This window comes from Paramisgurnus dabryanus, chromosome 1 (assembly GCF_030506205.2).
Source record: "Paramisgurnus dabryanus chromosome 1, PD_genome_1.1, whole genome shotgun sequence".
NCBI classification, from domain to species: domain Eukaryota; kingdom Metazoa; phylum Chordata; class Actinopteri; order Cypriniformes; family Cobitidae; genus Paramisgurnus; species Paramisgurnus dabryanus.
This window is the reverse complement of record NC_133337.1, coordinates 45,292,930-45,316,427: the sequence shown is the minus strand read 5'-3', so window position 1 is coordinate 45,316,427 and position 23,498 is coordinate 45,292,930. Positions and strand designations below refer to the sequence as shown.

The window sequence follows — 23,498 nt, the reverse complement described above, 5'->3', positions numbered from 1 at the left end:
TGTCACTGGAGTTATCTAAGTGTTTTAGGATATTTGTAATTATGTTGTCATCCTGTTAACAATTCACTGAACTGAAATGAACTGTATAAAAACGGCAGAACGAGACGAGTGTCTAACTGTGTATTTGTGGTAACTTGAGCAAACATGTCACAGCAGTGCCCTTAGCCAAACCAGATCAAAGCCCTACAAACACACACACACACACACACACACACACACACACACACACACACACACACACACACACACACACACACACACACGTACACATAAACACAGTGGTCTCTTTGTTCAGTGTGATCTCATGTCCCAGCTGGCTTCTGTCATCCTAACACTACAACATTACAGTACAACGTGCCCTCAGGCTGGCTCAGGTAGAAAAGTCTATAATGATCTAATAAAGCAAATGCAGGTGTGTGTATGTGAGGTTGTGTGGACAGGTGAATGAAATATCCCTATGTAGTAGGTAATGTCTCAGCTGCATACAGTCTTACAAAAAGGGTCTTTTTGGGTGTTTTTTTCCACACTGTTTTACTGTATATAGTTCCTGAGATGACTACATGGCCCTTCAGGATGATCTCATTTGTGTTCACAGGTATTTACACAAGGGTAGAACTGGCACCTGTAGCGCTTTTCAGCACGATCCGTTAAAAGTCAGGTGGGTGTAAACCTCTGAATATATAACGAAAATTGGTGTAAATTGTTATTATTTTTCTTCTAGGAAAACATGTGTATATTTTCTATAGCTTCTAAAGGGCATTACTAAAATAAAAAACAACATATGGGGAGTTTGGTTCCAAAACGCGATAAATGCCATTAAAAAAATGTCACCAAAATCAGTATTAAAAAGTAAATTGTTAATTTTACACAAAATCCGACATACGCTATGTTATTCTGTCATCTTTTCTCCCTTTTTCACAAAACACAATAAACGCGAGTCCTCATTCTCTGCAGAATGCAATAAATCTGCTCAACAAATCAAATGTGTTGCTTTCTGTGAACATTTCTCATGTGAAATAATTTGGTGTACATTATGTACAAATACCTGATGTTCTTAATGTTACATTACAGGTTCATCACAACAGCATTTTGGTTTCTATGTTCTCAAAAGCAACAGTAAATTAACAGATTTGTAAATAACTACGAATCACACACAACATTTCCACAGGTTCTCCAGAAAGTCCAATAACATCTGTGAATAGCCATGTGTCTAACATTTCTTTTTTTTCTGATGGGAAAAACAGCCTTTCCAAGTCATACCCAATACTAATGTTTGGAGGAACTAGGAATTGAGTTTTCTTCTTGGGGTGTAAATCGGACAGTTCATTACAATGCAATACAAAATCGATTTTCTCCGCCAACGATGCAATTTTTTTTTTATGAAACATGAAGCGCTTTTTCGATGTGATTTTAGTTCGATCCGATTCGATTAATTTATTGGTGTTACGTGCCTAGTTAAGCAGTTACATTTTTACTTACAAATGCAACCAAAATATATAACATGAACATTTAATTAAACTCTTTAAAAATGGCACAATCTCTGTCCCAATTGGAAAATTTACAACAACAAACTAACAAAAATAAACTTTTTTTAAATAATGAAAAAAATAAATGATGAGTCACATCAACAGTCAAAGTCTTTCAGTATTTTCTAACAAAATTTGCAATAGTGACAATCACTAAGGTAGTTTTAGAAAAAAAAATGTTAAATTGAAAAGTAAATTAATATAAATATAAGCTGTTAAACTTAAGCATTTGATCTGTCACACGACATCAGATCTAACAGCGAAACAAGTGCTGCAGTGGTCTCTTTTAAGAGATTTTAAACTGCGTTTTGCATAGACAATTTCACCTGCTGTGATAATCACATGCTCATCTTCCGTCTCTTTCGCTGTGTTTTCACTACTACAACCGCTTTGTTGCTGGACCGCATTCACTTGCTGACGCTAGCAGATAAAAAAATAAACAAAAATGTGCGCTTTGGTGAAAATGCATAGATAAACATTACGTCAAGTAATGAGGACGTGGAGAGTGTCAAAATAAAGGTACCGCATATCGATTTTTATCTGTGGCATCAGTGCATCGGATCGTTAGAAATAAAGCTGATGTATCGATCCATATCGATGTATCATTACACTCCTATTTACTTTTTTTAATTAAAATTTCAGCTTAGGAGAAAAATGAGAATCAATTTCAAGTCCTAGAGAAATTCATACATATGTGACCTTAGAATATCTTTCCAAATTTTCTGGCCTGAATTTTAAAGAGGGATTCAGTGTACACTAGTTTGAATGACTGTGCTTTGATATGCGTTCCTTGAATCCACTTGAGAGAAGTCCTTACCGCAGGGGCCACAGACAGGGAAGAGTGCAAAGAAAACACTCAAAGACACCTACATTCACACTTAAACCCACTTAAACTCTTCAGATCTACAATAACATTTTCTTGCATATAGTACACCATAATATAAACTAAATCATTTATAAACAGGTTCAGTGAATAGGATTATAAAATGTTCTTGCTCACTGGCATTGCACTTGAAGAAGCATCACCTCTTTGCACAAATTGAGAAATATAACAGCGTGTTGCTTGTGTTTTATTTAATGAAACTATAATTTTTATTAACAACATTAAGAAAATAGCCATAAGGTATACTTCATTAGTCTAACTAAGCAGTGTACACTTATGTAAGTAAATTTTATTTACATAACTGCCCTACAATCTGAGAATCATAGGATATCTATGGGAGGAACAGTAAAATATAAAATCACGCTTTTTTGCGGTTTAATGTCAGATGACCCATTCTGAAGTTCTTTATCGACTCTCATGTCTAGTTCTTCAATAAGTAAAGCACACCCTTGGTCTCAGCAGGTTGCTGGGAGAGTAATTTTATGAGCCTTGAATGTACCGGACTCTAGTTTAAGTAAAGACCTCTCATTACATCGAGTCTTTCAGATGATCCTATTCTGCATTTGGAGACCAGATTTCCATAACAAAGGACCTTGGGGTTTTAGTGGAGCTGTCTTAGCAAAAGACCAAGGAACGTTTTGTGTAAGTTAGTGAGCTGATGAACTCTGTCTCTTTCATTGGTAGCCCAAATAATAAGGCTGTGTCTTTTATAATGTTATATAATCTAATATGCCATAAATTACCTTACACAGGTGTTCTTATCTGGTTTTACTATTGAGATTTATACTGCAGAAACGACGCTGATATTGCTAGTAGCACACATACAGCCTTGCAATGTCTTCCTCATTGCCTAGCTTTGTTAATTGACAAAGAAATATAACATCAATCCTCATTAAAGATTTGCACTTTTTAAATTCAAATTTATAGCACTAAATAAAACAACAATGAAGACCATAGTGCTGTACAAACAATAGGCCCATAAGAAAAAGACAACTTTTTAACCAAATTACTTCATCTCATATTTTCAGTCAAGCTCAAATACGTGCACGTAAATGTTTCAGGCTCTTTCCACCATCGATGTGACCAAAGCTGAATTGATCCCACACACACACACATATAACATTCCCACAGAGAAGAAAAGTTGTGTGATTCTTTCACAGTCTACATATCAGCAATTACGACCTTCATCCCTGCAGATGGAAGTCTCTGTGTTTAAACATTCACAGCCCGGTCTGAAAAGAGTCACATAATTCCAGCAAATTGGACACAGTGATTAGTGAAGGGAGAGAAAAAAACAGAGCCCATTCATAACTTAAGCGGTCGAGAGAAACACAATTATCCCCAGAGGCTTTGACAAAGGCTGAGAATTTATGCCGCAAAAGTAATTTTATGTTTGTTTTCTTTAGTTTTAAGACCTTTGCACAGATCCATCAAAATGTTGCGCCTTGTACGTAAATTCAGAACATGTCTTTCAGGTCTCTGCGTTTGGGGAAAAAATACTGGGAGAGAAATAGTTGGCCACTAGTTAATGTTTGATTTTTTCCTGTCTCGTGGAAAGTTGACACCCACCCACAGTTGTGTTTAAGCTCAAGTTGAATGCACGTCTTGAAGCGGGATCTGTTAGCTCATTTATTCCATTCACACCGGAATATTACCTGACAGACGGCACTCAAACACATTTGTTATTCATAGACGTACATTAGTAATCTTGCACCTAGAGACTGTTCTTTCTAGTACCATTGATGTTGCAGTTGTTTATTTATATTTTTTTTCCTGGTAATTTTAACTTCAGGACTACTCTCTTTCTAAGGGAGGGGTGTTTGTTAGGACGAGGCCAGTTATCAGAGTCTTGTGTCGCGTTCCCAAGATTCCTGGCAACTCTTTTGCATGGGATCCTCATGGATGTAACAAAGCACAAAGGATGAATAGCAATTTAGAAAGGTGTGAAAGACTGATGGAAGAAAAAGAGAGTGCGTGTTTGTGAAAGAGAGATTTATTTATGTACTTTATATGTCTGTTTATTTTTGTCCCATTTTCTTTTAAGGCATAATCCTAAAATTACAGAGTTAAAGGGATAGTTCACCCCAAAATGAAAATTATGTCATCATTTACTCAGCTCTAAAGGGCTCTAAATGATCCCAAACGAGGCATAAGTGTCTTATATAGCGAAATGATAGTTTTTTAAACACAACTTCTCGTCTTGCAGTAGCCGTGTGATATGCCATGGCGACCCTACGTAATTGCGTAAGCACATCGAAAGTTCATGCATGATGTATGCAAAACAACCGCTCCAGTGTTTACAAGTTTGGAGAAAAAGGACCGTTTCGAGGTTGTTGTATGTAGAATGATATTAATTAATGTCTTTGTGTCAGTTTATTGTTTAAAATCTTAAAATGATTTGATACTGGAATGTTTTTTTTTTTCTCAAAAAACTTAACTTCATCTAGACTAAACAAATAAAGACATAAACAACTTGGATAACATGGGAGTGAGTATATTATCAGGATTTAATTTTTATGAAAGTGGAGTAATCCTTTAAGGCGAGTTTGTCATTGCACTTTTAAATTATCCCAGTATGTTAGCTAAACCTGTTGCTAAAATATACCTGTGGAGACTGACAGGTAACCTTTCACTACAACCATAATCCCTCCTAATAACAGAGTTGTAATGTCTGATATGCCCCATTACACAGACAAGCTTGTGTTAAACTCTAGCATCAGCCTGAAGATAAATGAATGAAACACACACACACACACACACACACACACACACACACACACACACACACACACACACACACACACACACACACACACACACAATCCAAAAACCCAGAGACATAAAAACATTTCCTGAATTGTACATACATGCACTTTAATAAGTGTCTATTTTTAAAGACTAAAATTCCGCTCCTCAATTATATATATTAATATAGGCTTTTATAAAAACACCCCAATATGAGTTCATAACAAGTTTTAAAGCATATCTTAATTTTGATTTCATTTAAATAATTTGTAATAATTACCAAAGCATAATAATATTACTCTTAAATAAGTAATTCTTTAGAATTACTTTCTTTATTCTATTTCTTTTTACTTCTATTAATCTTTATTATTCATTTTTCTATTTTATAAACAGACAATAAATAAATTTTATTCTAAATACATAATATTTTCAGCATAACTGAAGTTTATTTTTGTGTGGACATTTACTGAAGATGCTTAGTTTAAACCTACTTTTTGAACAGCTTTCTCAAAACCTGATCTAAAACACCCAGATCCAAAAAAAGTTATTAATAAAAAATAATACATTTAGTGCTCTTATTGTTACTATTACTATTGTTAGGAAAACTATTACATTAATTTCAATTATCTTTTAAATAAAATGACCACTGTTATGCTTTAGCTTGGTTTATTTTCACCAAATAGCAGAAAAAATATAGTTACCTATTTAAATATTTAATATATTGATAAGTTTTTAAGCTGTTGTAGACGCTGACTAAGCACATCATCATAGATTCTATATAGTTCACGTGTATCTTACCTGTACCAGGCCAGTCCGTTGTCATAGTTACGGTCGAAGAAGTGCGGCTCCGCTCCGACAGCGCGGATATCTGGATGCACGCGCAGAAACTCCAGCAGCGCGCGCGTCCCGCCTTTCTTCACGCCGATGATGATCGCCTGAGGCAGCTTCTTACTGCCCTCACCCAACGAACTTAATTTACCTGAAAAATACGAACCTCCAGCCTCTAAATCAACATCCAGAGTGTTGAACACCTGCTTATTTGCCTCAACTACAGGTAAATCTTCATCGACACCACTGAGGCGATTGATCAAGTTGTCGCGCTTCATCACGGACGTCCATTTCTGAAGAAGTCTCTTTTTCTTCAACGACTCAAAATCTTTTATTTCCGAGACGTGTAATACCTCGACCGGATCGGTATGTCTTCTGTCAGTGGGTATACATGTCCCGCATCGGTCCGCGAGGCAGTGTAAAAAGTATAACGATGCAAGTATTGACAGAAACATGACTGCCAATGTCTTAAAGATGCTCTTGGACGGAGGGTCCGAAAAGACGCGGCTAAATGCCATGTCGGTTCACGGGTGGCACGAGTTGAAAAGATAGCCATGCTAGACTGGCATCATCCAGTGTTGCCATCAAAAAAATAAGGCAGAGTTTAGACCTCAAAGGTGGATTAACTTATCGCAAGCACTGCTCTTCAGTATAACGATAAACATTCGCGCGCATCTGTGAAGCTTTATAGTCTGTTTTTAATGAACTGATAATGTTGAATGAATGAGTATAAATTCCCGCAGGATGTTTAGTTCTGTAATCCAAATTTAAAGAGTTGAAAAAAAGAGAACCCTACATGTAACTCCAGCATGTAAAAAAGCCAAATAAGAAATGCTGTTAATACTAATGTTCAATCCATTTGTTGCTCCGAAATTATTTGTGAAATTCTGATAAACTTCAATTCCACAAGTAGCCCTCGCACACGTGTGCCCTGTATCTAATGCTGCGTTCCAGGCAACCTGTAACCCGTAAGTCACGACTTCAAAACCACGACTCACGACTCTGAACTGGGAGTTCATCGATCTAGTACGAGTTCACGGGTGGGAAGTCACGGGTTTGACGGCCGTTCCAGTGCACTTTCACCGGTAGATGGTTGTAAAAACACGGGTTACAGGCTGCCTGGAACACATAAGGTCGTGAGTCGTGGTTTTGAAGTCGTAACTCACGAGTTTAAAAACCTGCCTGGAACGCAGCATAACTTCAGAATGACATCACTAAAAGTGATGGGCATGCTGTGGTCCAATCAGATTCCAACGTCATGTGCCGAGCGTACTTAATTTGCATGGAGGTAACCAATGAGGTGCAGGTTGGGCAGGACAGACTCCACCCACCTGTCATGCTAGGTGAAGAACGGTCACGCTCGTGTTCAAAGCTAATGTCACTCTCAGCTCCTGTGGCTGCAGCTAAACAAATGCAGGTTTACACTTTACGTGGATAGTTTGTAGAATTATCATCAATAGTACATTTTTAACAGCAACTGCACTGTTAGACTCCAGTATCTAAAATATATTGGATCTTAAAGGGATAGTTCACCCAAAAAGAATTTACTCGCTCTCATGTTGTTACAAACCTGTATACATATTTTTCTTCTGAGGAACATGAAGGAAGATATTTTGAGGAATGTTTGCAAACCGTTTGTAAGCCCCATTCACTGCCATAGTAGGAAAAAGAATAGGCTACTATGGAAGTTAATGGGGCTCACGAACGGTTTGGTTACAAACATTCCTCAAAATATCTTCTTTCGTTTTCATCAAAACAAATACATTTATACAGGTTTGTAACAACATGAAAGAATTTTCATTTTTGGATCAACTAATCCTATAAAAAAATGTTTTGCAGTAAATCCTTTACAAAATATAATTAGGAATCTGGTTTTATGATTTATGAGGAAATATATATAAAGCTTCATCTAATCAGATAAAGATTTAATAAACCAACGGATATTGGAAAATTTGGGTATGAAATTGATATGTTTAATCTCGTAGGAACAAATCTATCTGCTGTGTCTGTGTGTTTACACAGTACTTGTAATGATTTAATAAGATTATTTTAGGGAGGCAATACTGCATAACTAAAGCTATAAAAATGATTTCCAGGGTGTGTGTACGTCATCATTTGGATAAATAAGAGAGTTAGGAAACACATGCTTGTTTGTCCCAATGTCTTTCAGCAGTTTTTATTACTTTTGCATTAATCGGTAGATCAGTATGTCAGCAAATTTCAGAAACCTTTGGCTGTTCTTATTGCTAATGTCACCTAATCTGTCATTCTGCACATTCAAATTACACAACAACCTCAGTGCTGTTAGGCCACCTAGGACGACCATCCCTTTTTCCTGTTGTTACCATATTCTTTTTCACTTTTAATAGGAACACAGCATGGTGAAATAAAAGTAAAAGCAGCACATTATTTCTTTACAAGTGAACAAGAACAGAACCAAATGTTTCACATCTGCTCCTGTAGTTTGTGCCATTACCATGAGAAAGGCAAAGGAGTGTTTCAATGCAGCACAGCCCACTGCTTCAGAATAGAGATGGAGACCTCAGTCAAAACACTGGCTTGCTTGTGCCAGATGTCCTTGTGATGAAGACACAATGCTGGGGCTGACTCGCATTTAACAAATCACACCCTGGCCTTTTCGGCCTTTCCGGGAGAAAGAGGAGGCAACGACCATAACCGGGCCATCCCCCTGTGATGCCCTTTGGGTCAAATGTTTTTACACCATTATCGGTTTTATAATAAAGGAATGTGTGGAGATAGATGTCCACGCATACAGGGAGAGAGAGGGTCAGTGTTGCTGAGTGAACAGATCAGTCCACTGAGAGTCCTCGAAAGAGGATTGTTGTGGCACAGGCATTTAGTCAAAAGGTCAACATTTTCATTGCACAATTTCTTGCTAGTGTTTGTATATTTCTGGGTCCTGCTTTTCTCTCTTTGCAGTTTTGTTACTGCAACTTTTGTGCAAGTATGTGCTTTTCGTTTTCTTAACGCAGACTGCATACTGTAATTACACCACAGCCTTTGATTTAAATAAAAAACAAGGGCATAGTCTATATACAAATAATAGATATCCCACTCTGAACTTTTCTGTTTAACACAGAGTGCCCAGAATCGCAAAGTAAGCTCGAGGGTTTACAATAAATAATTGCAAGCATCTGCTGTCATTTGTTTCGAGAGTTAAGATATGCCCATTATTTAGTTGTTTTAGCCTATTCTAAAATTGCAGAAATGTGAATAAAAATGCAGTACAGATGTTTATGAGGTAAACTGTTGACTTATTTCCTTATTTGTGATTACAGGATCACAATGCTTTTACGGTTGGCAAGCGTAACCTCAAGTAAACAAGAAGACCTGTTATGGATCAGAGTGTGAATCTTAGGCAACAACAACAAGCTGTGGGGCACGTTTTCTCTGGACAGCTTTATTGTACGGATTTGGGACATCTCAGCATGAGAGAGACATCTTTATGGGCAATATTGTCTAAGAAATACTGGCAGGTAATGTAGCTTAGTCACAGAACCACAGAAGAAACACAGAAGGGCATGTAAGGTAACAATATGTGCTTGCTTATACATAACATAGGAGTACTCCTGTTCCAAAAATGTTAAAACTGGTGTAAAATGATTGGTGGATCTATAATTGATATTTTAGCACATTCACATGAAGTAAATATATAGTGCATTTTGTAAAATATTTATTTCTTAAATAGCACGATTGAGACAGTTTCTTCACCTGGGTTTTTAAAGCCACTGGACAGGAAACAAACAGAGTTCAGACGTGCAAGCAAAGTGTTGTTTTTTCCAGCACTGAAGACTTAGGGCTTTCATTCTGAAGCATGGAAATGCAAATAAATCCTGCTTTAATAAAATTAAGAGTCTGACTTGAGGTAATGCTTGAACGTTTCGTGTAAGATTAGCCAGAAAAGAACTGCCGAGGTTTATTAGCACAGAGAATAGGTAACACAGATCTTCAATATGTGTTTTTGCCAGTGGCGGCCGGTGACTTCTTTTTCGAAGGAGCTCAAAGCGAAGTTCGTCACAACATGTATGTAGCCCGTAATGTGTGTGGTTCCTTTTTTCAAAATGTGTTCTGCGTGTGTCTTGTCAAAATAAGTGCCTGGTGCAGATGCGTCTAAAAGGTTTATGATAAAAGAGACGCTCGCGTTTGCCAGATACTCTCATAATCTCATGCATAATCAGAGTTTGGTGTTAAGTGAGTGTCTTGCGTGTATTTTGTGAACACGAGCGTCTCTTTTATCATAAACGGTTTTGACACGTGTCAATCAGGCACTTATTTTGACAAAACACGTGATGCACACAGGATCTCTCGACGCACAGAACACTTATTTTGAATTAGTGCCCCTTGGATGAGCAGTCACAAGCTGCCACTGGTTCTTGCAGCTCAGTTGGTATAGCATTGCGTTAGCCAGAGGTTTGATCCCCAGCGGAAATATATAATGATTTAAAAAATATAAAGACTGAATGCACTGTAAGATGCTTTGGGTTTAAAGCACCCACCAAATGCATAAATATAAATGTGTTATTAAAAAATGTCATGGCGGTACTGATGACACATTACATCCTCTAAGACAGTGTTTCCAAACCAGGGGGCCGGGGCCCACAGTGGGGCCTCAAGATGACTTAAAATTATTTATCATTGGGCAAAACAAGCACTAAAATAAGCTAAAATTAACATGTTTCTTATTTTTTTGGCCATTTCAGTAGCGAATATACCTCTGTCTAGTAATTCCAAGCTCTAGTTGATTTTATTTGGAAAAAAATTGTGTGAGTGGAGGGCCTTCAAATATTGTTGTGGGCAACTAGGGGGCCCTAAAGTGAAAAAGGTTGGGAACCACAGCTCAGGGTTCACACCAGATGCGATGGAGGCGTCAAGCTTTGTGAGAGTGATTTACATGTTAAGTCAATGCAAAGACGCGAATAGGCATCCTTAGGCGTGAATGGTGCGGAATGCCCGTATGGTGCGTTCCACGCAAATTAAACGTTGCCGCAGGACACGTGCGAGTTGAAAAATCTGAACTTTGGCGGATTTCCGCACCGTGTTAACCAATCAGGACCTGTAGTAGTGACGTGATTACATTCTTGAATGACTAGAATTTCAGGCGCGAATTTCAGGCGCGAATTTCATGCGCGAATAAAGCAAGTAAACGCAAAATGTTCAAGCGTCCAACTACGTGTGAATAGTGCCGCCTTTATCGCAGCTGCCACCGTAAGAGGCAGCAAGACTTAATCCAACTTGGTTTTACTGGCATAATTGAAAGTTATCATGTGGAAAAAAATATCAGAAGAAACTTTAAAATATCCAAACAAAACTAGGGAAACCTGATACACGCTCTTTATCCATTCTACAAAGTGTTTTTCAAGGAATTATATTGAAACTTGCTAAAATTTTTTCCAAACCAACACAATGCTCTGTCAAGACAGTTTCTCACGTACACATACATTGATCACGCTAACGGGCCAGGCTTTGGAGATGAGTCTTGCAGCTACCCCATGTGAGTCTCCTCTGTTAAAGAGTTCCTCTTAGAAGAGGACTTAGTCATTAGATTGATTGCTTTTCTTACATAAACAAATGTCTGCCGCATTCCCTTCCTGACCTCCCTGTTACTCTGCTGAAGGACCAGAAATGTGCCACATATCAGGAGTGCTGAGACCCAAACTAGCTCACAGAGTTCATTAAAGACCAATCGGTAACTTTATTAAAAAGCATTATGGAAATGTGAATCCTCTGTTGAGTATTTCAGACCCTTTTAAGAACTTATCGCATTAAATTCTTATACAAATTATACAGTTAGCTCTAAATGTAAAGTCCCACTTCCCATGGACAAAATATTGGAATGCCCCATCTATGAAACATGTTTGCCTATTCCAGTATTACAAAACAAATTTATACTTTACCATACAACACCAGTTTGAAAAAATTTTGTTCGTTGCAACAGTTTGGAAGGGACTACTTCTGTCTACTTCTCATTGATAGGTTTGGGTGATGATTGTTTGGCTCAAAGCCTGCAAGTCATACTAAATGTGTTCAAGTCTGAGCTTTATGCAGCCAGTCAATTATTTTCACACTAGACTAAATTAATAATTTCTTTATAAACCTTGCTTATTTACTCACTCTCATGTTGTTACAAACCTGTATAAATTAATTTGTTCTGCTAAACTTAAAAGAAAACCGTTTGGTTACAAAGATTTCTCAAAAGATCTTCCTTTGTGTTGAATAGAACAAAGAAATCCATATAGGTTTGTAACAAATTCTCAGTTTTTGGTGAAAAGTTGTTTTTTGCTTGTGCATTTATCAACATTTCGCCTTTAAGAGTGACTGTGCATAGATTTAATCCATTCCAGCACTTGGTTTTACTGCATTCCCCTAAAATGATTTTGAGCCGTGCCAGATGTCATTATTCTCATGCTGATGTGTTAGAATGTAAATGAAAAAACCACAAATGGAGGGACAATCTATTCTAATATCCGCTGATTGACACGTTTACTGATTTCTCTGAAAAGTCTGTTTGCAATAGGTTGAAGGCAGTAGCATCTCTTTATTGTTGCCTAAAACCCAAATATGAGTATCTGTGTATACATTGCACTGTGAAAAGAACAGTAATGGCTTGAACAAACTGTCTCTAAAACAATAAACCAGGATCAAAACTGGTCCCCAGGCACCTTAGCAACCATCCTGGCCACCATTAAGGGTTTTGCACAGGCCAACAAATAGAGTTTTGGTGTCGGAGAGCTTTGGTGCATGGTTCCAGATTCGCTTAAGGCACTCTTATACTGTATGTTTGCACTGTGCTTATGGTTTATAGCTCTATAGTTGTAATAACAGGGCAGGCGTGCACTTACTCCAGGTACAAAAGAGCAGTCTTTTAGGTGAAATAGTGCCAGTAGGTCACTTAAAGTCACTGAAAGCTTCTCCATAGGTGTTATGCTTGTTTCTAAGTACACATAAGATTCTAGATGAAATACGGAGTGCTTTTTTTGTCTGCATTTTATCTTTTCCCATGTGATAATGGTCTGAAGCATTTCAGGTGTAGATGAATTTGGTTCAGTTTCGCACACAGTTTGTCATCTGGGTTATTGTTTAAAGCAGTCCAAGTCCAGAAACCATTCATCTTCCTTAAATTTATAGAGCATGGAAATCCTGCCACTGAATCGTGGAACTTTTTTATGATAGCTGAATAGAGAAATAACTGCTTTTTGGCACTCATTGACTTGCTGATCCTCTGTTTGACATATAAAAAATGTTTAGTACTAATTGTGTTTGTATTCGCAACAGCACTGTTTGTACAAGCATCTCAGATTCCAAAATGCCAAAATAAAAGCTTAAAAAAGATCAGGGGGGATACAGGCTGCCAAACCAGCAAATATGCAGAATATAACTTATTTATTTTAACCCGAGTAAGAGCACAATGATACTTTTATAATACTTTCTGATAGATATCAATAATCATTTGCTACCAGTCACTAGCATTTTTCATTCTTACGCATGAGCTTCCACCCGCGATGATATTTGCACATCACAGGAAGATCTGACCCGATCAAATGGAAAATGTGTAATGAACACTATTTGTTAATGTCAGAGTCTACCCTAATGCCATTAACCAGGACACAAGCAGAGCTCCCATTTATACAGTTAGCATTTTTTTTACGAGACCCCAAATCTATAATTAAATTTCTGCTATCCATGACTTGTTAATGTTTGCCAGACCGTGAAAGATACCTTGTTAGCCACACTGCATAATCAAAGAGTGATAAAAATTAGACCAGTTTTGCATGTGAGGAAAGGTTGAGGAAGGTGGCAATATGTGCATGTAGTTCCTGCTCTTTTGGCTTGTTCACAAAGCTAAATATAAAGGGAATACAACTATTTTTAATGCCAAATGTATGACGCTAACTCATGCTTGAACTCACTCATGCAAAATATATACATTGGCTAATTTAATTGTACCATTTATTTCACATTGACATTAACATTGTGCTGTTTGTACTCTAGAGTCAATGTTTTTTAGCCTTTAAAAAAGAAAATATGTCACCGTACCACAATAAGAAGAACTGCTCTATTTGGAAAATTGTTCTGAATTCCACTTATCATTTTGTTTTAGAGAAGTTATCATGCATTGTTTCGAATTATTGCGGCTAAACAAACTGGAGCATTGACCTATTTAAGGAATTGTCTTGTCTTATGATATACTGTAAGATGCGTCTCCAACATGGTTAAACATTTCTGTGAGTGCCTAAATAGTCTGGGTAATCTCTGAAGTGCCATGTTGTTAAAGGTGGCGCTGATGGAGACATGTTTTGTTTGCTTTAGGACAGCAGTGTAATTGATGCTCTGCAAAATTGTGCTGACCTGATGGCTCATTGAACATTGTTTTTAACCAAGAAATTACAGTCTGGTGAAGACTTAAAGGCGACAGACTCTATTTAGTGACTCTGGGTGGGGTGTTGCTTGATAAAGCTTTGAAGCTATGGGTTACACAAGAGATATAGGTTGTGTGTTTGTATGAGTGTGGTCTGACTGATAAGCTATCTGTGAATTACTAATTGCAGACAAATATTTTGTTACCTGTTCACCACATTCTTAGCATAGTCTAATATTTTCTTCCCCTTAGTTCAACATAATTAAGTGGTTATCCAGTGCGTTTTTGTATTCTATTTTTTAGCTTGACATGTTTTAAAGGTTAAAGCTGTTTACATTATAATATATGCAGAAACAATTATTTGATTTTTGTCACCATGGCCTAGATGAGAAAAATAAATAACTTATTAGTGTTCCTTTTTCTATTTGATTCATGTGGTGCTTTTTCTTTGATCGTGAATTTCTCATTAGTAATTATGAGACTTGATTTTAATGAACACTCGTCTTTGCATGTTATAATTATTATAATTTTTTTAACATTTCAGATAGGTATTTGGTTTTGAAGTGGTTTGGGAAGTGATTGTAATTGTCATACAATCAAAGATATTGTATATAACAAGATTGAGCACTGGTATTGCTATAAATAAGGCACAATGCAACGCTCAATATGGCTATTCAACAATTCCTGCCTTCAATCGATAATGACTGATGATTCTCTGGGGGAGGTGCTCTATACCGAGTCACATGTGGCCCTGCCAACCGTGTACATGCTTCATGCGTTTCAGTAGCTGAAATCATAGACATTATATACGTAGACGCCTCATGACGTGCTGGACCATAATGCAGCGTCGCCGGCATATTGGTTGGGTCTCTTTACTTTACGCTAGCACTAGAGCCAATCGGAGTCAATGGAGATCAAGCAACTATGCCTGTATTTTGTGCAGTATTTTATGTTATGGTTGCAATAACCAGCGCAGTATTAATACCATAGTGCATGGCATTATCTTTGGGAAGTAAGATTGAACAATAATTTTGGTTATTTTACCATTTATAATATTATGTCATTACGTGTAACCCAACCGTGGGAAAATGCGGTAAAAATTTGGGGAGTTATGATTATTGTAGTTGGGGATACACCTTCCTCAGTAGAAATAAATGTGGGGGGGTGCATTGGTCGCCCATCCAAGATGGCGGCCGCACTATTACGTCAACTCTAATATGCAGCGTCAGTTTATGACGCGTCTACTGTATATAATGTATATGGCTGAAATGAGCTTATTTTATGTGATAAGTCAAATGTCTATGGAAAAAAATAATAGGCTTTTTTCTTTCCCCATGCATGACTAAAATCACTTCCCGAAGGCATTGCAAAAATGGCCGCCTAGTGGCTCAACTTCAATAAACGGCCATTACACCCTTAAGATTTTATTCAGCAAAGCTACACTCTTTCATATCATTAAAAAGACTTCACGTTAAGAACACAGTAAAGACATAATTTTCAAAATTTACGGTTTTAGCAGTAAATTTTAACTAAAGCGACTTACAGTACAGCGCATTATAAAGTATATGTTTCCCTGTGGATCAAACCCATGATTATTTATGCTGCTAACACAATGCTTTACCAATTTAATGACAGAAACACTGTGGGATTTACTGTAGGATGTCCAATATTGCTTTATCATAAAACTTAAAGATTTTGTTTACTGCACTTCAGTGCATTGGTCTTAATGGCATTCCAGCAGATACACTAAACTCTCCTGTCGTCCCTCACAATTTATCCTGTATTGCACATATGTTAACAGAGTACAAATGAGGGGTCTAAGGAAAAAAATTACTGCAACTGCACATCTGGATGAGTAGTTAAGTGGAGCATCCCCCTCCCAAACCTCTTCACACCAAGTTCACATTCATAAAAACATTGAGACAGGCACACAAACATGATAATGGATGGCATAAAGCCAACCCTCTCCCACACACTCACATCTAATCTCTTTCTCTCAATCTTTCACCTTTTGCTACACAAACATTTATACACACTTCTGTTTTCCAACTCTCCTCCCTAAAACTCCAAGTGACAAGAGCATTCCTCTCTCCCTTCTCTTCCGCTAACAAAAAAATTCCTCCCCTGTACAAAAAAGAGCATATATAGCAACCTCGCTGCTCATGTTACCACCCCTGGGAGAAGCAGGTGATAAAATAGTACTCCGGCCAGTCAGCTCATCCTCCTACAACTCTTCTAATGAGCACAGAAAAAGGGAGAGCTGGGACAGAGATCGGACTCATTTCCTTTGAGCACACTAATTATCCAAGATGATTTACACATTTGTTTACTTGGGAATTTGAAGGGAGGATAGCTCGGGGCACCGGTGTGAGGCTCTCATCGAATACTCAGTTGTCTTTAGAGGTTAGCAAGTTCCAGCAAAACCCCTTGACTGCTCCAAATTGCTTTCGCTGGCTTTTCCGACAGTACAGGTGTCATAAAATGGGCCTTTCCACAAAGACAGAGAAAGAAAATATATTATTTAATGAGAAAAATTCCATATCGCTGTTTGATGCTAAACTCCCTCCTCCCGTCGTTGACGTGTCAGTGCTACCTCATTTCGACGGCGCGATAGGAAATACAGGGTTTGACACGACTAATTTAGACCCAGGCTTTTATGACACCCCGAATGTATTACCTCGCCCTGGCGTAATAATAATGGAGAAGCATCAATCAAATGGAGCCTGTGCACACATTGTGCAATAAAGCTTATCTCAGACTGCCACAGTCTGTCTGACACAGCCTAGCTCGGTGACAATGAGTCTGTGTGCACCTCTCTGGCATCAGCTCAGTTAACACGGCATAAATATGCAGTTTAAGGGTCAATGACATTTTAATAAGCTTTAGGCTGACAGATCGAGCCTTGCTGTTTGAGCAAGTTTAGCTACACAATGCAATGAGGGCGTACATGGTGGATTTCAAATAAGTTGCCTCCGTGCTCATTAAATAATATGGAAGTAACAAAAACAATGGGGTCTCAGAATAGAGCCGCTTTTATTATTTAATTATTTTATTATTATTATTATTATAGATATTGTAAACTATGTATGTGTTCTGCTCTTCAATGAAACATTCCTAATCTCAAATATTTACAAATACATTACAAAGGCCTGCTTTTTTGTAGGAAAGTTGTTTAAGATAGCTTAAAGAATATCTAAAAAATAACCAAAGAGTTTCAATATTTTTCCTATTTAAAACTTGACCCTTCTGTAGTTACATCGTGTACTAAGACTGATAGAAAATTAAAAGTTGCGATTTTCTAGGCCGATATTACTAGGAACTACATTCTGGTGAAATAATCAAAACAAAGTAGTTCCCTTGGTTACTTTCAAAGCAGGGGACTATTTTCGGGCACTGCGTAATATCAATGCGCCTCCTGCAGCCATGTTACGGCAGCTAGGTCCTTGATTATTAAGCCAGAATGAGAGTATAGTTCCTAGCCATATCTGCCTAGAAAATCACAACTTTTATTTTTCAGTTGGTCTTAGTACACAATGTAACTACAGAAGAGTCAAGTTTTGGATAGGAAAAATATTAAAACTCTTTGGTTATTTTTGAGCGCAATGCTAATGGTCTAATCAGAATTAATGGATTATGCTAAGCTATGCTAAAAGCGGTACCGCCAGACCCGGAGATCAGCTGAATAGAACAGAACTTTTATTTTGTTTTTATAATTACAGACTGGGGGTAAGGAGAATTGACCATGGTGGGTTTGAAGAGAAATGTTACGCATGTTCACACAGCATACACACTGCTGGCTGATGGGTTTTTTCCATGTAAGAGTTTAAACCACATTTTTTCCTATACTTACAATCGCATACCTTTAAGCATACATCTTTGCCTTCATTTGTCCTTGAATGTTTCTTTTCTCTCCAGCCATTGTGCTGAGACGGGTGAAGTCATCATTGGCGAACACCTGGAAGTCTCTTGAGCTCATGTCATAGTGTGTTTAGATGAGACATAGGCTATATAGGTGTGTTGGCTGAAAGCTCTCGGCGTAGCAGGAGATGACCTATTTGTTCAAGCTGATTAATGTCCACGCTTGCTGAAGTCGGGTTTAAATGTGGTGGTTTGTACGGCTGCCTGCTGATAAGTACAGGTCTGCTCTTTTCAGACTACATTAGCATGCCTTTCGTTGACAAATGTTATTCATTGGAGGCAAAATGAGCGCATGATTTTGATCAGCGGGCCATTCGTAATCTTCCTTAATGCAATTATTTTGTTGATGTTCTGGCCCCAGAGTCACAAATAATGGCAGCTTTCACGTTCCCAGTTTTGACAGCTATGTCAAACCCCATCGCACGGGATTGTCTTTGGGCATGAGGGTTGAGTCCTCGTGTCAATCAACTTTAATTGTTGCCATGATGGGGTCAGAAACCCCCTGGCATGTGGAGGCAGTCAGACTGGTCTGCAAAGACTCCAGCTGAGCTAGAACAACATTGGCTTCAAACAAGCATGCTTTCTGTAACGCATAGCTATGTGGCTTCCAAAGGTGAATTCTCTTTAACCTCCATAATAACTTGGCTATTATTTACACTGAAATCGATCTAAACTGGCACTAAACACTGTTTATTTATTAAACACACATCAGGGATGAATGCAACTAGTGTCATTAGTCTAGAGATTTGCCCACTTTTCACCCACTCTCCCTCCCTTTTTAAGCAGCAAACATCTCAACGTGTATATTTAGGCCAGATAAAGAATAAAGAGTTTATACCGATTTAAGTAGATAGACAGAATGAAAAGACATAGTGGCTCCAGTCATAATAGCTGGGGATAATGGTGATCCTCTTGATTTTAGCCTGGGGTACATCCTCATCCTGGTATGGCATCATATACATTCTGATCACATGACCTGTTAGATTAGTTATGTATCACACTGCACATTACACGAATGGTTGGCTCACGAGAAGACTGTGTTTGTGTCTGTGGTTGTAGTTTAACACCCTGTGCCAAGAAAAATCGAATACCGGACAACTCAGTCTAGTGATGCATAACGATTAATCGCAATTAATCTACAGCAGAATAAAAGTTTTTGTTTACATCATATATGTGTGTGAACTGAAACTTAAACATGTCTTAAATATTTACATACATCTGTGTATTTATCTATAAAAAGTTATTATACACAGTTCAAACACATATATGATGTAAACAAAAACTTTTATTCTGCTATAGATTAATCGCGATTAATCGCTATGCATCCCATTCGATCACATGGGATTGTGATCACATGACATGTTAGATAAGTTATGTCTCACACTGCACATTACACGAATGGTTGGCTTACAGCAAGACTGTGTTTGTGTCTGTGGTTATAGTTTAACACCCCGTTCCAATGAAAATCGAATACCGGACAACTCAGTCAAGGTACATCCTAGGGATGCATAACGATTAATTGTGATTAATCTATAGCAGAATAAAAGTTTTTGTTTACATCATATATGTGTGTGTGAACTGTGAATAATAATTATGTATGTATAAATATGCAGACATGCATGTATAATTTTAAGAAAGAAAATATATTTATATATTAAGTATTTATATATTAAATAATATATAAATATAAAAGTGTATATACACACGTGAACATTTCTTAAATATATACATGCATGTGTTTGTATTTATCTATACACTGTTATTATACAAAGTTCACACACACATATATGATGTAAACAAAAACTTTTATTCTGCTATAGATTAATCGCGATTAATTATTATGCATCCCTATCCTCATCCTAGTATGGCATCATATAGCCTACGTTCTGATCACATGACCTGTTAGATTAGTTATGTCTCACACTGCACATTACATGAATGGTTGGCCCATGATAAGACTTCTGTATGTTTGTATGTTTGTGCCTGTGGTTGTAGTTTAACACCCCGTGCCCAGAAAAATCAAATACCGGACAACTCAGTCAAGGCCGAGAGCATTCCAACCATACCCGACATCACAAACAACGTTTTGTGCAACTGCATACTTAACAGTGAGTTTAAATGTGTCCACAGTATGAACAGATTTGTACGTGCTTTGCATTAATTGTTACGACGCATAGCATATGAACTCTTTCTCACAATAGACCAAAGCTTTCCGACAATCGGTCTGCCAGAAAGCCCTAACCTAGCAAGGATTTTGTAGCACACCCATATCCCAGCTGTCACAGGCTCTGAGCTTTATTTAATGCCCTGTCTGGAGGTATATAGGCAGCCATAATGCCTGGCTCTGAAACTCTGAAACACAGGAGGTGTTATATTGGGGGTCTGGCGGAGTAAGGGTGGCTTAAAGCCCGTCACCTGCAGCGTGCTAGACTTGTCTATAAAGTAAGTCACGATTACATTTTGGATTGGTTGAGCTAGCTACAGGACTGCTTTAAGAGGTGGGCATGTCATGTTTATATTTTATGGCAATTTGAGTTTATGTTGGAGTGCTTTGTTTGTTTGGCTTGCACTTTTCTTGACATTTTACCTTTAGTGTTTAACTGTCCTGTCGACCTGTATAAATAGTCTGGAGGCTAAAGGAGCAGTTTGCAAACGCTTAATATATAAGCCCTTTTGACAAAGCAGCAATAGTGTGTTTTAGTTTTTCTAATAAAGCATGTTTGCTCCACAGCCAAACCTTTCTGGTTTGCAGAACACTGCAATGGTGAGGGTCTTATAGCTCTTTAAAGAAGCCATTGGCGAAAATGTAAGAACCGTGACATTTGAAGTAATGAAAAGCAAAAACCACGTTGGATTGTGAATTTAACAGAGCATAAATCATGCCATGAAAGGTAATTTGGAGAAACATACCTAACAATGCCAGCTAAAGCACAAATAGTGACAGGGACACTTTGTTCTGTGGGTTTGAGGAAGTTACGACCGCCATGCATATTAAAGGCACATGTGGTTACTGTAGAAGCCTTCTTACCGTTATTTAGCAAAGCTGGAGAGAGGATGCCTGGATGCATGGCCTTAGACGACCCCTTTTGGGTTCTTCTGCAATGCAAATTTGTTATTTTCGTTTATAAATATGATATCTTTAACATGCTAAAGTGTATATAGATGTCCAGTACCTTACACGCTTGTTTCGTACGAAAAGTGTTCACACCTGTGTTTACATTTGAGGTTTGCGTCTTTTGATCTGTGCTAAATGAATGCAGACTGATGTGTTTGTATATGAACAGGGCTTTTTTGTTCTCTTGTTTTCTTTTTGTTTTTATGGAGGGCAAGAGCATTGTATGTTTTAGATTTGGACGCCTAGCAAACTGAGAACCATTTGTGTGTGTTTGTAGGTGAGTGCATGTGTATTTTGTTTTACGTATAAAAGCACAGTTAAATCCTCTTGTGCAAAGTGACATATCGCATGTCCAAAATTTCCATTCCACTACTCTCAGCTTTATCTTTATTCTTGAGAATCTTTGCTTGTGTACAAAAAGCATCGCACTCAGCCAACACCACTCCACGTGAAGATGTCAGCTCTCCCTAAACAACTGTGAAAGCTTTTCCATCAAAGCTGCTTTGTGTCGGGTCCAGCTTTCTGCCATCAGTGTCACCGATAGGAAAGCGTTATCTATCTTCAGAGGCGCCGTTAATGTATTTTAAAGGCATATGTGCCATTTGTTCAGGATAGACGTATGCATACATGTATTTAATGAGCAGAAATTGCTGTTAAAGGGATAGTTCACCCAAAAATGAAAAATCTGTCTTTATTTACTTACTCTCATGTTGTTAAAAGCATGTATGCATTTTCTTTGTTCTGATGAACACAAAGGAAGATTTTTTTAGGAATGTTTGTAAACAAACCGATCAGAGGGCCCATTGACTTCTAGAGCAGTGGCGGCTCTTGACTGCTCTTCCGAGGGGCGCAAATTCAAAATATGTGATCGGAGTGTCATGTGTTTTGTTTGTGTTTTCAAAATATGTGTTTGTTGCGTCATTTGAACCATGTGCCCCAGGTGTTTTGTCAAAATAAGTGCCTGCTGCATATGCGTAAAAACCATTTAGGATAAAAGAGACGCTCACGTTCACAAAATACACGCAAGCCCCTACCTTAACAGTAAACTCTGATTACGCATGATATTATGCGAGTATCTGCCAAACGCGAGTGTCTCTTTTATCATAAACCCTTTAGACGCATCTGCAGCAGGCACTTATTTTGATGCGTGATGCACATATGTTCACTCAACGCACAGAACACATATTACGAACCACACACATGACGGGCTACATACACTCACCTAAAGGATTATTAGGAACACCTGTTTAATTTCTCATTAATGCAATTATCTAATCAACCAATCACATGGCACTTGCTTCAATGCATTTAGGGGTGTGGTCCTGGTCAAGACAATCTCCTGAACTCCAAACTGAATTTTAGAATGGGAAAGAAAGGTGATTTAAGCAATTTTGAGCGTGGCATGGTTGTTGGTGCCAGACGGCTGGTCTGAGTATTTCACAATCTGCTCAGTTACTGGGATTTTCACGCACAACCATTTCTAGGGTTAACAAAGAATGGTGTGAAAAGGGAAAAACATCCAGTATGCGCCAGTCCTGTGGGTGAAAATGCCTTGTTGATGCTAGAGGTCAGAGGAGAATGAGCCGACTGATTCAAGCTAATAGAAGAGCAACTTTGTCTGAAATAACCACTCGTTACAACCGAGGTATTCAGCAAAGCATTTGTGAAGCCACAACACGCACAACCTTGAGGCGGATGGGCTGCAACAGCAGAAGACCCCACCGGGTACCACTCATCTCCACTACAAATAAAAAAAGAGGCTACAATTTGCATGAGCTTACCAAAATTGGACAGTTAAAAAAATGTTGCCTGGTCTGATAAGTCTCGATTTCTGTTGAGACATTCAGATGGTAGAGTCAGAATTTGGCGTAAACAGAATAAGAGCATGGATCCATCATGCCTTGTGACCACTTTGCAGGCTGGTGGTGGTGGTGTAATGGTGTGGGGGATGTTTTCTTGGCACACTTTAGGCCCCTTAGTGCCAATTGGGCATTGTTTAAATGCCACGGCCTACCTGAGCATTGTTTCTGACCATGTCCATCCCTTTATGACCACCATGTACCCATCCTCTGGTGCCTACTTCCAGCAGGATAATGCACCATGTCA

General features: G+C 38.1%; 1 protein-coding gene across 1 annotated transcript in view; it reads right to left on the bottom strand.

Moving 5' to 3' along the window:
- Nucleotides 1-6,935, bottom strand: part of LOC135744551 (heparan sulfate glucosamine 3-O-sulfotransferase 3A1) — a 50,244-nt gene extending 43,309 nt beyond the window's left edge. Inside the window, exon 1 of the mRNA XM_065262761.2 lies at nt 5,953-6,935. Coding sequence (XP_065118833.2) covers nt 5,953-6,500 — 548 coding nt within the window. The 5' untranslated portion in view covers nt 6,501-6,935. The remainder of the gene's footprint in view (nt 1-5,952) is intronic.
- Between the last annotated feature and the right edge of the window lie 16,563 nt (nt 6,936-23,498).